The 17,487-nt window shown below is 32.9% G+C and overlaps 2 protein-coding genes across 2 annotated transcripts; both read right to left on the reverse strand.

Moving 5' to 3' along the window:
* Window positions 1-341: 341 nt before the first annotated feature.
* LOC102627912 (vacuolar protein sorting-associated protein 26A) lies at window positions 342-4,857 on the reverse strand. The gene is made up of 12 exons (XM_006491895.4): window positions 4,690-4,857; window positions 4,387-4,446; window positions 4,218-4,292; window positions 4,002-4,076; window positions 3,817-3,889; window positions 3,384-3,428; window positions 3,028-3,139; window positions 2,430-2,496; window positions 2,118-2,162; window positions 1,795-1,850; window positions 1,339-1,514; window positions 342-1,024 (listed from the first exon to the last, which is right to left on the reverse strand). Exons 2-12 carry the CDS (start codon window positions 4,387-4,389, stop codon window positions 846-848), a joined length of 906 nt encoding a protein of 301 aa, XP_006491958.1. The 5' UTR covers window positions 4,390-4,446; window positions 4,690-4,857; the 3' UTR covers window positions 342-845.
* Window positions 4,858-8,805: 3,948 nt separating this feature from the next.
* Window positions 8,806-10,594, reverse strand: LOC102627619 (AAA-ATPase At2g46620-like). Its single transcript, XM_006491894.4, has one exon. It carries the CDS (start codon window positions 10,410-10,412, stop codon window positions 8,970-8,972), a length of 1,443 nt encoding a protein of 480 aa, XP_006491957.2. The 5' UTR covers window positions 10,413-10,594; the 3' UTR covers window positions 8,806-8,969.
* Window positions 10,595-17,487: the final 6,893 nt, after the last annotated feature.

Here is a 17,487-nt window from a genome sequence, read left to right on the forward strand (position 1 = left end):
AAATGGGTAAACACATTAGCTTCTATTAATTTGCAACAACAGAGGGTTTCATTAAGCAGTTAACAAGAAATTGTTGTTAGCTAACTTTTATATTTGAAATTACTGGTACTTGGTGCACTTAAACTGCTCGACAAGGTACTTATAAACCGAAAAAGAAAAGGTTGATTAACAAGGTTGACATTTTTTTTTAATGCAAAAGGAATCCCAGTTCGCATACAAGCTCAACACACTGAATAGCATAAACAATTAATTACAGTTAAAATTCAAATCCAGTGAACTTAAATCTGAGTCGCCACCTTCCCAGCAACGGCAGCCAGAAAAGATTACGCGAAAGCACATAGTTTAATAAGCAAATTAACTTCATTCAAAGCACCAAGTTATACAATCCCTTCCCCAAAATTTACTACTGAAAAAAAAAGGCACAAAGTACTGTTGCAATTTCTCATTTTCTTGCACCAAAAAGTAAAGGAAAAAAAAAGGGCCTACAATTTTATAGAATCATCACCTAAACAACAATAGGGAATAGAGTTAACATAGAAACCCAAAACAATCGACATGAATGAAAAGTGATCACAGCATGCATTCCCAGAGATCCTTACCAAATAAGAGATCAGTAATAATCACATGGAAACCTCAACGAGAGGTCTTTCCCAACTGCAGCTGTGCGCATAACCGTGACAGATCAATACTGAACAAGCAAGTATACAAAGCCACCGTATGAACCACGCTCCTCATTCAAGCAATTTGCATCCTAAGCTTTAAGGATTTACAAAGTGTTATCAACTAGTCATTTATGTATTCTCTTCGCACGAGCTGAAATGCCAATTTAATTGCGCAACAATCAATCAGGAATTTTCCTGTAGCCTGTAAATGGTAATTTCCTGCTGTTTAAAGTACCGACGGTCCTCTTCATCAACCAGAACTAGGTTCAGATAATACTTCACGCTAAATTTGTTGTTAATATTACGATGAGTTGGCGTCAGCTCATAGGGGCTAAGAAAAAGTCTGATTGGAATTGATTCACCTATACAAACAAGAATGGACCTGTTAGCAACTGCACACTGACAATTGAAACAAATGACACATCAAAACTGAATAGTGAATTTCAAATCGAGGCAAACTCTGAATACTAGATATGACCTCACAATAATGGGGGTCAACATGTTTTAAGTACTATAATGACTTAATTTTGCCTATTCTAGACCATACTATTAAACTAGATGTGAAGTAATTGTATTTCTTCATTGGTATATAATAAGATGACTAGATCCCTTCCTGATGCTTCTGTGCGAGTCATAATTTGATTTGAATCCACAAGAAACTAGAGCTCCAGCATACCTCTGACAGGAGCACCATCCATTAACTCAAATTTAGCTAGTGTCTCAGTTTCAACATGCGTATTGGCCCCTGATCCAGTTGATTCTCGGCGCCTAATCTCAAGGTCCATATTCTTAATTTTGATCCTCACAAGAAGAAAATATATCTTGCCAATAATAACATCTTTCAGGTGATACCTGCAAAATTCAAAAGTCCAATTAGAAGGATATATTCTCTTTTAAGCTACAACCAGTAGAATGCCACCAACACCTATTAACCACAACGGCATCAATTGTGGACCACAGATCAAAATGCATAAATCTCAATCCAGGTCAAGCTAAAGATGGTATGAAATAACCGTAGTCCACAATCAAAGCACTTGTATATTTCAAGCCTGACTATTGGTTGATGCCTGATCAAGAGGCCAACAATCTTGGAAAGACAATCAAACCTAGTTACAAGATATGTCCAACTCACTTGCTTTTATTGTACTCAAATTCAATGTGTAGGCAATCTTCGATTCCGACTTCCATCTGAACAAGGAATAAGAGTAAGGATAAAGCTTAAAATAATTACTCACTAAGACCAACTGTTTTGCAGTGCTTTTGGCAAATGTGACATAAATCTAAAGCAGCTAACATCAAATGAAAGGAAGCTAAGAGTTAGTTTCACGTTTGTTACTTATACCCAAAGGAAAACAGCCAAAGAAATTACAAAGGAAGGTTGAGATAGCAAACACAAAATGAGATAGGAATTCATTTTTGCATGTATTCCCGACAGAAATAAACACCAAACCTCACCTTGATGCTATTATTAATTGACGGAGGTGGTGTATAGTTGCGAACCTGAGGAATAGAAAAAGACATCAAGAAAAGGAAGAGATGATAAATTAGAATAGTGTAGCAAGTATAGTTAATGAAAAGAACACGACATTTGTGACATTTTAATCTTCCAAAACTGTCACACCTTGAATCTATAGTATTTCAGTCCTGCTTTTGGCAGGATTACACAAATTCAATCATAAGCTTACAGAATTTCACATCATCAATCATAGGTACTAATGGAAAAGAGAGAGTGTTTGTATGAGGAGAAAGATCATAGAAAAATTTTACCACAAAATCTTGGTATTCAACTACACTTCCACCATAACCACGGCTGACAGTCACTTTCAGAACATACCTACATAAAGCACATACACACCATGTAAAATGAGTTTTCAGCCATAATAAATACATCAATTTATCCTGCCGACTTTCATACAGCTTATAGTGAAGTAGTTTTCAGGTTCAACATGATTATTCTGACCTGAAACGTTTGATTGTTATTGGCATTCCACTTCCCATGTCACAGTATGGAGAGGCTAAAAGAGAATGGCAGAAGTGCCGCTTTTCTTATTTATTAATAAATTACATAAGCAAATTACTTAGGAGATAATTGAACGTGTAAAGACTATTATTTTACTTCTAGGCAAGATTACACATAAGCAGGGCTGAAAGATATGTAAAACTACCCAAAGTTTATGTCCATGCTGTTTCATATGGTAAACCAATTTATAGAGGCTACAACATAGCAAGGTGAACTGGAAGCAGGATTAAATTGTCCAACAGTGTATGACCAAAGTAAATCATTTAAAATACAGAAACATTATCAAAAAAAATGATAGGCACATAGATTTCCCTGGAAAACTTTAAGATGAAATCATAAACATACCTTAGCCTTACATTCACCCCATTGTATGTCTCATATGGCATTTCAACAGTAGAAAATTCAAATGGGTATGTTTTTCTTTCATATATTTCTCCAGGAACATCCAATTCGCGGACTGCAAACAAGACGATCAAAATCACAATAAAGATAAACAGTCAATGAATTAATTTCAAGTAACTTAAAAGCAGAAACTCTACCAATATTTGGATTTTTAAGATTATAAAAGAATAATAGCAAAAACATTTTGAGGTTAACTTTCATATTTTCTTGCCCATAGTGTTAAACGATATGCAAATACACTGTTCCATGCATCTAACTCATAATCACAAAGAACAAATGGAAAGAAAAAGTATACTCACCAAGGGAAGTAAAGTCATAAAAATTGCCTCTGTCAAAGTACATCTCTGGAAAGCGAAACAAAATTACAAAATTACCATCTCCATTTCAATAGATAAGAAAGGAAAACATCTCTTAAGGCAGATGAGCCACAAAATATTGAACACTGAACAATAACAGCAGATCTTTGACACAGGATAACAAATGAATTATGTACTCCCTCCATTGCCCATTACCCAAAAATCTCTCAGTCAAATCAACTATGAAACAAGTGATGAGAAATAATCGTATCAGTAGCAACAAGTGCGGGCAAACAATGGATATGTAGCAACAAGTGCAGGCAAACAATGCATATTTAACAAAGGACAATAATACCAAAAATAAAATATATAGGTAAAAGGGCCCCAGGACTCCCATCTCTTGTTCTACCAAAAATGTACTACAATGAGAACTCACCAATCTGACCAAGGAGTTCAATTTTCACACCATTGTGTTCAACCTTTTTCCCCAGTACAGGTTCTATAGAAATCTGAAAATTAAATGAACAGAAATTTTCAATCATCAACATCCAAACAAAGAACATCTGGAAATGTATAATGCTGTAACCCTCAACATTCAAACTACACTATCAAACAAATTACCTTCCCAGAGATATTTTCTTGACTCTGAAAAAGTGGAACCATGATTGTTTGGCCATTTTCCTTCTTCAGAGGAACCTTTGAATACACACATATTGCAACACACTCATCACCATTAGCAGAGTGAACATTGTAAATCAATATCAATACTTTCACAGATTTCATACAGCAAGCAAATATAGAAGTACGCAAACACAACCACATCAACTTCAAAATTACCTGCTTGCGATTTTTTCCATCAGCAAATGTAATTGAAATATTGCAAGCTGGTTTGAAAGCTCCAATGAGATAATTCTGATAAAAATAAATGCATAAATAAACCATCAATTTTACCTACAAAAACACCGACCAAATAACAAGAATTTGCAGCCATGCTCATATATCTTACCATGTTTGCTCACAATCTAGTGCTGATTACAAAAACCCCTTCAATTGCAAAATAAAACACCTGGAAAACCCAAAAGTTACTTTCAAATTCAAAACAACACTCTGATTCAACAAATTTGAATCCTTTAAAACCCTAATAATATGCAAATACTCGCAGACTTGCATTATAAGTTCTTAATTTAGTTACAAATATTTAAAAGTGAATCTAATACCTCCAAAATGGCCCCGGATTAAAGATTGTTGATTAGGATCAAATAATGAAATCTAAATAAACAAATGAAAAGTAATTGAAAGATCTCTATACCTTAGGCAGTTAACTGAAAAGTGATCGAGGGAGGAAAAAAAAAAGGCCTAATTTGCCCGCAAATCGAGATTTGTTTAAACGGTTGATAGTTTCATCGATGTAAAATATACGACACTTAGGAAGCAACAGAAACGAAGACTATTACTGCCGCTGGGTTTCCTAAACGCATCGTCTAGCTGGGTCAGGCGTGCAGCGCACGTGATATACGGAAGGGCTAATATCTTCAAAACCCTTTTCCTTTTGATTGAATTGTAAATTTATCCCTTTTGTTTCCTGAAGAGATCCGTCGACAATGGATAATTGTTCAAATTAAAATTTTAACCCTCTACTCCTTTTAAGATTCAGACTCGTTTAGTCATTCAAATAACACTACTTAAAAACTAATTACCCAGGCCCATGAGTCTCTCAAAGCACTTAAAATAAAGAAAAAATTATCAGTCATCCACATTAATTTCACCATGTTATTAAAAAGATTATAAAAGTTTGAATTTGTTTAATTTTTCATCCTAACTTATAACCATCCAATAAAATGACATAATTACTCCTTAATATTGATAAAGCAAAAGCAATACAAATTATAGTAATAGGTATTCTGTAAGAGCGATTCTTTCTTTTTGGTAGATGATTAATTCATATTGCAAACATAAGCTAAAAATTTCAATAAATTAAAATTTTTATAGTACTTTTTATAACATATGATAAACTTAAGGTGGATGACTGATAATTTACCCAAACTAAATGATGTTTTCAAAAATAACAAATAACCCTTGAAAAAGTCCAAATTACTCTTGGACGACTCTAAATGATATTTTTTCACTCTAAAATGAGTGATAAAATGCTGATTAATGTTTTATGTTATTATGTACTTTTACCTTAAAAGGTTAGTTATTTTTATGGTAACTTCACTATTTTTGTTTGAGCTCATATTAAGCCAATTTTAAATGTTAGATATTTTAGTAGATTTAGCTATTAAATTGTGACCAATTGACCTTTGGCCGAGTGGTATAACCCATGAAAACATTGGTTCCAGTCCCTATATTATAATATGGGAACTTAATTCTCTTTTTCGGTCATGAACTAATCAAGTGGAGGCAAGTAAACAATATCATATTTTGTGAAAGCTAGTAATTACAAATGGTATTAGAATTGAATTTACCTCACAATGTGGGCCAATTGAACCCATTTTGGGTATAGTTAATGCATATGAACCATGTGACGGTTGGGCCTTATTGGGTGATAAACAATCTTTTTGTCTAATACTGGAGCTCCTAACACCCCTTTAAATCTCTTATGAAATCTCACTTAATATATTCATGGCTCTTTCTTTAGTTAATTTATTTCATCATTGTTTTAAAACAATATTGAGTTTATAGAATAAAAAGTAATTATATCATAAATTATGATTTAAAGATAGTAAGGTTTATGATTCGTAGGTGTAAAGACGCTAGTTTAGTTAAATTCATATTTATTTATTTTGATGTAATTTCTATTAGTAAAAAAAAACCATTGTTTAAAAAAATGAAGTTTTATAAAGATTTTAAAAGCCTACAAAAATATTTCTCTTTGTCTAATTGGGTATCATTCCCTCACTTTCATCATTTTCTTTCTCTTGATTATTGAATAGCCACATTTTCACTTTCTAGTGCATTTTCTTATCCACCACTATTATACAAATTTATTACTTACATCATTAACTTAATGCACCCATCCTCCATATTTGTGATCTTTTCAAAGTATCATTATTGACTTGAGCGCCAAAAGATTTTTATTGGCTATCATAATACCAACACCAGCTGATTGAATTCCAAAGATTTTGAACAGCACAACAGTAACAAGAAGTATTTTGATGATTTAATTTTCAGTTCCGGTCAACCATGCTTGCTAGGTTTCTCTTATCTTTTTTTCTGGATGACTTTTAACATATTTTGTTTTTACACTTTGCAACAAATTAATATTTCTTTAACCCGATCGAGTTTTGAAATGTTTGTGTGTAACCATACCTTTATTAAAGGTATTTAGCCTTTTTCTAGTGGTATCACCATTTTATCTCCTATAACGACTTAAACTTAAGACTAACGTTGTGAGAAAAAAACAAGCCTGACAAAACAGTGAGCCTAGAAACTTGGCCGTTTTGACCGAGCCTTCGTCAAGTTTTGAACAGCCGACAATGTCACACTGGTCCCCAACCACTGCCAGAGTCTTCTCACCTTGCCAGTGATCACCTCCAGTCCCGAGAGCTCCCAAATCGCCAGCCACCAACTTCACGTAATCTACAAAACTCACGATTGTTGCAAACCAGCCACCACTACAGTGCCGTCGGCCATTCCGCCTGTGTTGCCCACCACGCTCATGACACTGCCATCTCTCTTGACCCATTTCAACACCATGCAGCCACCAACACAACCGCGGCAGCCACAAAACAGTAACCCCAGCTTGTTTTTTTTTAATCTTCCAGCTGCTTCACCACCGCTGCCACGTCTTTGGCCACAGTTGGCACCACTGGAGTGGGCGTTTTCCGGTTCAGTTCAGTTTTGAACTAGAACCGAACCGAAACAAAACCGATCAGTTCTAAATAATACGAACCGAATTCAAATCGAAATATAGACCGAACCAAACCGAGCAAAAATATTTCTGTTCAGTTCCGTTCGGTTCTAAACTTTGGGTTCGGTTTGGTTTGGACAGCGGCACTGCAGCAGTAACTGAACTAAATAAGCCTCTTCTGGGTCCTCATTTCATTTACTTTCAAAGCCACTGAGTGGCAATGATTCTTTTTTGATCTTTAGAACCGTGATCAACAAAAGGGAACACTACCATAAGATCTTGACCTTCCGCTTCTTGTTCTTTGTTCGATATCCATTTCATATCTAAAGCTAGAAAAGCCTCAAGTGAAGATTAAAATCATGCATAAAAATTGGAACTTTCTCAGATTCAAAAAGAAAAAAAAAAAAAAGGGAAATAATGAACTCCAACTAAATTATGATTGCCTACAATGTTTTGCGTGATTCAAAAGAAAGCAAGCAACTTTCACAGAAAAGAAACGATTTTTTAGAATTCAAGACTTAAACCTTTATCAAACTCAAGAGAGACAAGCAAAGATGGAAAGCAAGAACCTACCTCAAAATTTCCAGAAATGGGGATTATTAGTTTAAAAAACTAACAACAGAACACACTAATCATGTTTTCTTTCAAGCGTGAGATTTTTTTAATCTTTTTTCTAATAAATTAAGAGGAAACAAGACAAAGTAAGAGCACGTTCACCGTTTTTTTTTTCAATAAAAAATACAACTGCAACGCTACATAAAAAATTAAGCATTGACCCAGAAAACACAACACAAACAGCGAAGCACAACAGAGCGATGTCAACGGCTGAACGAGGCTGTGACGGCAATAGCTGAGATTGGAGGCTGAGATGGCGACCGGAGACGGGGAGAGTAAGAATTTGTATAAAAGGTTTGATGAGTCATCAATAGTCTATAAAATAGACTATGTTATATGTATTTCACATTCTTTAAAATTATGAGTTTAAGATATTGAGAGTTCCTAAAAATTATTTTATCTTATTAACTCTTAATTACAGGTGATTTTTAATTTAACGACAATTCTTTCATGGTTACTTCTAACAGGACTAACACATTGAACCTATAAATATTTAAGTATGGAGACCATAAAAATAGGGTTTAAAGAATCTGTAGATTAGGCTCAAGAAAAATATCCTAATCACATAATTAATATTTATTTTAAACTTATTTTGTAAGAAGGAGATTGAATTGTATGCTAAACAAATCTTGTGTTTTTTTTTATTTTTTAAAGATTAACATGCTTGAATCACGTTGTGTTGTAATTATCATCACTATTGATTCACTCCACTGCGTTGTGTGTGTCATTTTGTTTGCAACTAAGCGAGAGACTTGAGTTCCTCTATAAACAAACTAAGTTCTGGAATGCTTAGTCCAAACCTAATTTTTGCCATAATCATTTTAATAGCTTTAGGCATTTACCTCGAAGTTGATCATGGAAGCACTTTATCCTTTTTTTTTTATACAATATTTTCAAAAGAATTCAATACCAAATAACAATTGTGAATATATTAAATCAATAAAAATATAATAAATAATATTGTGGAAGGTCCAAATGGAGTAAAACTAATATATATTAATGACAATTACAGTGTAAAAGAATATTAATTGATAATATTTATGCATAAGAAGAAAATAGAATATTAAAAAAAATCTTATACTAAAATTAAAAAAAAAATTAACTTAATTTCTTCTATCTGAAAATCATGTTTGATCATGTCGGGAACCGGACTTCTCAATCGAACTTAAATCCAACGGCGGCTCCTCTTTTCTTCTACTCCCCTTCAAAAGTCCGTACAATTTTCTAAATTCTCGTACGGTGTGAACACTCTCTCGACACAACAACCCATCATCCATTGGCTGACCCGACCCGTGATCACTCGATTTTGCCCCGACTTTTTCAACTTGTTTGTTTGGTTGGTGTTGTTGTAGTGCCGTTATGACCGATTTGAAGGCCCGGGTGGGGGAAGTCCGATTTGAAATCAAGAGCTCGCCAATCTGGGCCGGACTCAAACTGGACCCGTTTTGAAACCCCTCTTCAACTTGACCGAAAAGCTTGTGATCCTTCACACCCAAGTAATTACCTGCCAAATTCTTGAACGTTGAAAAATCACATAAAGGAAACTCCACTTTAACATCAATCCTCCCAGGCCTCATCATCGCCGTCTGATCATCACCATCACCATCACCAATCCGATCCTTACCATTCATCGTAAACACCAACACGCGTTCCTCCCCACAACATGACGTAACCCCATCCATGAAATTCAACATCCCAGCCGCCGTTGACTTTTCGGAACTCAGTAAGAATTTGTCAATCCCCTCCACCAAAATCAACGACTTAGATTTAGTTTGTAACAAGAGCAACTTCAAGTCGGATACATCAGAGACCGTTGATAAATCAATATCATAAACGTCATAACACAGGAACCGAGCCATTGCCGCAACGAAACTCGATTTTCCCGTACCGGACGGACCGTACAGAAGATAACTCCGTTTCCAAACGCGACCGAGTTTGTTATAGTACTGCTTGGACTTGAGAAACAGTTCGAGATCAGACTTGACCCTATTCTTCACGTCGCCGTCGAGAACCACAGAATCCATAGTCGCCGGATGGGTGAAGGGAATCGATCTCCAGCAGCACCGTCCGTTATCATACAAATTAAAGTGCAGCCTAATCTCTCTTTGTTTCGACTCGTTCTCTTCCGCCACAGAAAGCACGTGCTGCAAATACGGACGTAGGATTCTTCGTTTATCTTTCTTTCTGAATCTCATTGTGAGTTCTTTGACGCCGTTAGTCCAATAAACCCTAGCGCCGAGGAAAGTGTCGACTACTGTCTGGTTGGCGTCAAGATTTAAGATTATATCGTTGCACTTGGAGCCGGTGAAGAGGTTGGTGAATTGGGAGTCTTCGAGGGAAGCAAGAGAGTTGAGGTAAGTTGAAACTTTACCATACAGGAGATTTTCTTGCAAGTTGTTATTTTCGTTGTATTGTGGGATTTTGTATGACTGGTAAACATGGAACCAATCTTCGAAAGATCGATATTTGTTTAATAGGATGTGTAGAAATGATGTTTTTGATAGGAATCGAATGATCAAGATTAGGGTTACGATGGCCAAAACGATCAAAAGAAACATTTTGAACATGTTACTTGAGATGTGAGTAATGGGGTTGTTATTTATTAGTCTGGCTTAAGCCAGCAGCAAGTAACGTTATATATATAAAGAAGATGAGCTCAGAGAGGAAATAGAAACGAAATGAAGTTTTTTTTTTTTTTTTTTGGATTGGCCGCGAATGTATTGGACTGATGATTTTAGATTATTATTTTGTGATGATGATATGTGCATATATGTGCAGTCTTCTTCTTCAATCGTCTTTCTTTGACTGAATCGTTTATTACTAATTAATTTGATTATTAGGGAAATCTTTATTCAATATTTTGCTTAGCTGGCTTGGCTTATCTATTCTTTTAATCTTTGAAAGGAAGGTTGTGTTTATTGTGATCTTAATTTAATTATGATGATCGCATTCACACTTTTCCTTCTTAATTTCTTTGCTAGAACATACTCTTTGAAAGTTGAATCTTCAACATAAGCCCACTGTATGTAAAGCTCCATATAACAAATTGGGAAAATGATTAAAAACACCTGTTGTTTATTGAAATTAATTATTTCTTCATTTATACTTGAAAACTCATCAAACTCTTTCTGCTATTAAAAAAAAAAATTCTTTTTTTTAAATGTATTTTTTATTTTACCTTTAGAAAAGATTAACTAGAAAAAAAAATTCATCAACTTTTGGCACCCTTCCCAAAAGTTAACAATTGATTCCAAATTGTTGTACAACTAATACAACATAATTCAATTGGTTGTATTAACTACATATTGGCCCCCACGTCATTTTTTTATTTTTTTTATCCAACTAATAAATTTATGTCATATTAGTTTGTATAAAATAAATTTATATAAGAATTTATAACTCTATTATCACTCATAGAAAAATTAATCTCAAGTATGATCCTAATAAAATGATAAAAGGTAGAGAGTTGAAAGTCAATAGAAACTTTAAAGTTTGGAGATTTTGATTGAATTTGAAATATATATAAAAAGCGAAAGTTTAATTTATTGCAACAAATAAGGTTTCGATCATTTTCCCTTTATTTTTAGTTTTCAAAGTAAAATATTAGAAAACGATTGAAAACCTATATGAGTCTTTCTTTTTTATTTCTTTTCTATTTAAGGAAAGCCACATGATTTTGAAAAGCTTGAAAAATGACAGTATAGCATTCCAAAAAACACTTCATTTTTTTTTTCTCCGGTGTAATTTTCCGTCTATAAATTTTTATAAGTGATTACCAAAATAAGCCTCGTCTTGAACGAGTAAAATGTGATTTTTTTCAAAGTTTGGTATGAGCTGTTTAAATATTCCATGTGGGCTAACCAGTCAAGAGTCTTCTTAGCAACTTGAATCTAATTAAAATAATCAGTTGGCAAACACCCAGATGTGATGGCAACTCTCCGTTCCGAGAACACAACCATATACCGAGTCAATATGTTAGTTAAAACTTACATAATTCATTAAAATTTTATGTTGAAAATTTTATTATAAAAAATCTCATTTCACGAGTTTTCAAGCAGTTTTATTTGACCGATCATCTAATTTTGAATCATAAATAAAAAAGAATTAAATTTAAAATATTTTTATCCCACTTTTTATAAAGTGTAGATCCTTATAATAAAATTACGCGCATACCTCTTTTATAAATTATGTAAGAAAACTCATTTGACCAAAAATAAAATAAAATTGACGTACAAGAAAACAAACAATTCCTTCACATTATTGAGTCAAAACTTACGCCGTATCATAATAAATAAGAATCATGTGGGTCTATCTTCAATATATATAATTAGGTTTATTAACCGACGGTACAATTAATTATCGATATTGAAATGTGATGGTTTTAATTCATAGGCATCACATATAATTATTGAATCACTAGTTGCTATCAAGCATACATGGATGGGTAATTAGCAAATATCCGTTGTAAAATTGGTGTTTATCAAACATGCAAGATGTTGTGCTTTAAAAAACAAGCAAAAACATAACTAGTTAAAATACGCTTATTGCTCATTAATTGCCATCAACATTCAACAAACGACAACTTCCAATGGCAACGCCAATATGTGATGGTGTCGGCTGGGAATGTGTGAGCTAGTACATGATGTGGAGAAGGCAAAGCTCTTAGTTTTGGGATTTCAAAGGCGGCGGGTTCTTGTTTGCCTCTATTGACGGTTGAATATTTAGTTATTGCACCTTCCTGTTTGCCTCTGTTGACGGTTGAATATTTAGTCAACTGCAATACTGATGTGTTTCATTTGCAATCGTAATTTTTTTTTTTTTGGGGGTCAATAATGATTAGTCGCATTTCGATAAATTGACAAACTTGATTAAATAATAATCTTTTTAATCTCGATTTAGAATTAAAATGCTAATAAATTAATAATTCATTAAGTTTACATAATACTTTTGTTATAATTTTTTTTAAAATTTTTTATATAAGACCCACTTACATATACATTAATAATTAATAAATTTACAACTAAATGAATTTAACATATACTGCTACCTAAAAATCGTTACTCGGCTCAAGAGCATCAATTGCGGATTGCGATTTGGAAGGTACGGATATGTATAAGTGAGGTCAAATGTACATTGAGTCCTTAACCAAGCCTACTTGACCCACAAAAAAATGCCTTGTATAAAGACTAGTAGAGAACCTATAACTACAGAAAGCTTATAAGAGATCTAATCCTGCCCAATTGTCACAGACTAGCAGGATCGATGTCTGCAATCTAGTGGCAATGTCAAGCCCAGGCCCATTAAACCTCTTACAAACTCTAATTTTGTCTTAAGCTTAACCCAATCTTATAAGCCACGTTACTTGGTGGTCAAGTAAGGAAACTCCATCTTAAAATAGTCATGACCTTTTTATCATGGAGGAAAACTAATCTCTTTATGACCAAGATTGAGTAAGATTTCGATTACATTCCTCTTTTCGCAAGAATTCCACCTGTCTCATGGAAATAGGTTTTGCCCAACGAAAGCCTATAAATAAAGTCGTTATTCACCATTCAAGTTCATAAAAATGAGCCTTTACCTTGGCAACCTAGCTTGCAATTCTCAACCATAAACAGCAAACCTAAAACCTGCAATCGCCATTAATAAGAGAGAAAATCTCTCTTTTGATCAAAACTGCCATTTGAAGCCCTATCTTAAGCCATAAGTAAACCCAAACCAAAACAAAATCCATCACCATTCCTTTATTATCATAAAACCTATTCTCATTATGAATAAGCTTGTGTTTCTGATTGTTCATTAATACCAACAAATCCATTTTTTTTTTCACATAATACAATTGGCATATGGGGATAATGTAGTCATCAAACCATTCTATAATCACATTTAGTACCAAAAACACATCAAGAACCCCATAATCACATTTTTTTGTCACCAAAACCCTCAAACACCTTCTATAAAATCAACATGATAATTAAGGTTTTCATTATGTCACAGCCATATCAATCCTAGGCCACCAACACAAGATTCTTTGTTATTCACTTTACAACAACTACTCATGCCCCACCATTCTTAGTAAGAATCTTTTTATTCCAAAAAAGAGCCTAGTCACTGCAAGTTAACAAATGAGAAGTCAAAGTAGCAGTAGGTATATTTGGGCTATACCAAAGCTTGGATACATCCTTGGACTTTACTCTCCAGACCATACAATAGTAGACCAAACCCAAATTTCAATCTATCCCAATCTTATCTTGCCGAGGCGACCTTCTAGCCAATTCTAAAGTGACATGTGGCCTAGTGATATTCCTATCCAAACCATATTGTATACGAGATTTCCGTAAAATATGTTTGAGTAGTGCTTGTCTCTTCTTGAAATTAAATAATTAATATTGACTTAGATCTCATTTCAAATATTTTATATTTGTGAAAAGAAGCCCTAGTGTAACATTCTCGTATGGCAACAATAAATTATTTAACATCTGTTGACCTAAAAGTTTTATACAAATCTTAATTTTGATGACAACAAATCACATATCAAGGATAAAATGAGAATTTTTTTTTTTAAATCTCCCTATCTCTTGAAGGAAAAAGATTATTCATGTGAAATCAAGATAAAAAAATTCAAGAACAAATTAAGTTCATCAAGTAAAGATCAAACATTAAGGATACTATTTTACATGATTTTCTCAATTGTTTTTTTTAACTAGTATAAATGAGTGTGTGCATAATTAAATATTTAAAAGCATAAAATTTATCATGATCATGATATTTAAATTTTTTTTGTTTCCATAAAATATGTTTTCTATACTTGAATAAAAATGGAGGTTAAATGTTTTATCAAAATAAATTTCTTTTGAAAAACACTACAAAAGTTTTTATAAGTCTAAAAATATTGAAAGTACTTATGGTCTTAATGATATTTATGAAGATTAGATAAATGACATATTTGTTATGTTTCAAAACCTTTATAGGCACTTTTGAAACAAAGTTCCAAAAATAGGGATCAAAATATAAAATTTGTAAAGGCTGGCCTGGAAAAGGTGGCTACTGCTTTACAATTCGTTGAGCTACTGTCTCGAAATGGCAAATGATTTTGCACCCACTATCCTAAAATTTCTTCGATGGTCAAATGACACATCAACAAATAGTTAATCGTTTTCTTTATATTAGCTTAAATTAACATACTTAAAAGAGCAACGGCTAGCTTTTGGAGGGATCTATATAAACCCAACTCTAAAACGACTTTTTCAAGGTCTGAATGAAAACTTCATTATTCTTAATATTATTGAGCTTTCATTTTCTTTCTTCACAAATCCATACATCATCGAGCTATGTTTTGCTTATACACTCTTGTGAGAGTTGTAAGGGATACATTCATTGTTATAATAGGTTTTGACGCTCTTAGGTTTTTATTATTGACATCATTGTGTCAATAATATTGTCATTTATTTATTCATTTATTAGGAATTTGTCTATCTTGGGTATTTATTAGATTAGATTATGTGAAATATTAGAGAATACTTTTAGAGGCATAAAAAAATAAATTGTTGTAAATATAGGATTTCATATCAAAAAGTTCCAAATAAAGGTGATTGCTACATTGATAAATGTATCAAGTATTTATGGAATATTGGACTATTAAAATACTAATAGGTTTTGGGCGAAAATCTACAAATATATAAAGGGAAGTATTTTACATATTGAAGCAATTGAAGACATATAGTATTTTATATCAGAGAAGCAGGCAACGAAGATAACAAAGAGAAACCTTATTTGGCTGCATATGATGTTTCATATACTCATAGAGTTTTAGTCTTTGAGTCTTCTTTATATCAAGTCTTTCATTAGATATTCTTTGATGATTACTTTGGTCTACTCAAGATTGAGGGGTCATTTGTTGTGCTAAGGGGATCTTAAGGAAGTAGTAAACATAATTGAAGATGAGTGGTGCTCTTTGAGTAAGGTCATCTAAGTTAGATTTAACAAGGTGGCGACAATAGTAAAAAGGAGATTGAAATTTTGTAAGATTTTAATAGGTTGTAATTTTTTTCATTACTTAGTTAATTGCTTAATGTCTGAGCATGGTCTCATGAATGTAGGATTTTGATTCAAACCACGTAAAAATCTTTTGTGTTCTTTACTTTTTACAATTTACTGTTTCTAATATATTTGATATAATTAAGGTGAATGAACAATAATGTGAACATTGCTATAAATAGTGATGATGATCATTACTATAAAACAATGACTAGTAGATAGTATTGTGTGAACAATAACTCATAAACAGTAACTACAAGTAGTATTGAATGAATAGTAATATATGAATAGTGATTTTAGAATTAATTAATTAGATTAATTTATTTTTTTGGGTTTTAACTTGTGTATACTTGTTAAAGTGGATCTAAGTTCTTAACAAGACACCTTTAAAGTTAATGCTCCTAAAGGTTGTTCAACCTTGAGAGTTAAAAGTTAACTTATGAAAAGGTCACTATTGTTGTAAAGACCAAGGCTTAGGACATAGAATGCTATATGTTCATCAAGCTCGGTTAGCTTAGAGGCATAGATATAATATGACATCGTCGATCCAAGTAAAAATCTAAATGAAATATTCTTTTTTTTATAATAATATATTGCTACATTTATTGTTTAAATGCAAAACATCGATATTAAGGGAAGTAAACAATGCAAAACTAGTGCATAAATTGCACTCTAACAAATTCCCCCACACCAAGATGATGCTTGTCCTCAAGCATATAACTCAAGATTAATCTCAAATTTCCACTCAATTCTCATCTCAACTCATCCAAAAACAATTTTAAGCAAGCATACCTCAAGAAATTAAGTCGTTCAACGTTCGAGAGACAAGGATTTTAAAGCATAGAATTTCGTAAGATAGAATAAGAACATTCAACCACCAAGAAGATCCATTCAAAACTCAAGTGCAGCAAGATTTAATAGCCCTCTCAATAACTTCACTCCATGCACTCAAAGTGTTTAGGGTGTCATTTATCCACTCAAATCAAATCAAAGAATGCTATTACCATAAGCTTGCTCATATATCACATCTCAATCCACAAAACATGAATAAAATGCAAAAATCTAAGGGTCTTAAAAGGGTTGTAATGGGGTTAAATTGGAGAAATGAAAAAGAAAGGTTTATGAAAGAAAAAGAGATCAAAATGAGAAGAATGAACTCATTGAATGAACTTATGATATCAAAATGCTTATTTCTACTCAAGTCACCAAGAATGTAAAAAAAATTTTTTCGATTTTTCTTTTTCTTTTTCTTTCTTTTTTTTTTTCTTTTTTTTTTCTTTTTTTTTCTTTTTTTTTCTTCTTTTTTTTCTTTTTTTTTGTTTTTGATTTTTTTTTGAATCAAACAAAAGAAACGAACCTTGCACAATTTAATTCAAGCATAATGCTTGTTGATCTAATTGAGAAACTTTAATACAAGGTAGAAAAAGCAACAAAATATATCCACATAATGAGTCCAAAAATCTCCTTAAATTGAGGCTCAAAAAGAAGAAAAATGGTTAAGTCGACGGAGAGAATTAGATGGGTAATGGTTAAGGCTCAAACAAAGGTAGCAAATAAAGGTCTTCGGGTAGAGAAGGAAAAAAAAATGCGAGAATAGAAAAATGGAAT

Source organism: Citrus sinensis, chromosome 3 (assembly GCF_022201045.2).
Source record: "Citrus sinensis cultivar Valencia sweet orange chromosome 3, DVS_A1.0, whole genome shotgun sequence".
Classification (NCBI taxonomy): Eukaryota; Viridiplantae; Streptophyta; class Magnoliopsida; order Sapindales; family Rutaceae; genus Citrus; species Citrus sinensis.

Excerpts from the sequence above, each read along its gene's own strand:
- LOC102627912 (XM_006491895.4), bottom strand. Across the intron at positions 3,429-3,816 it reads TGAACTCCTTGGTCAGATTG|AGATGTACTTTGACAGAGGC; the intron begins GTGAGTTCTCAT and ends TTCGCTTTCCAG. Across the intron at positions 2,163-2,429 it reads TTGAATACCAAGATTTTGTG|GTTCGCAACTATACACCACC; the intron begins GTAAAATTTTTC and ends TCTATTCCTCAG.
- LOC102627619 (XM_006491894.4), bottom strand. The coding sequence starts at position 10,412 with ATGTTCAAAATGTTTCTTTTGATCGTTTTGGCCATCGTAACCCTAATC.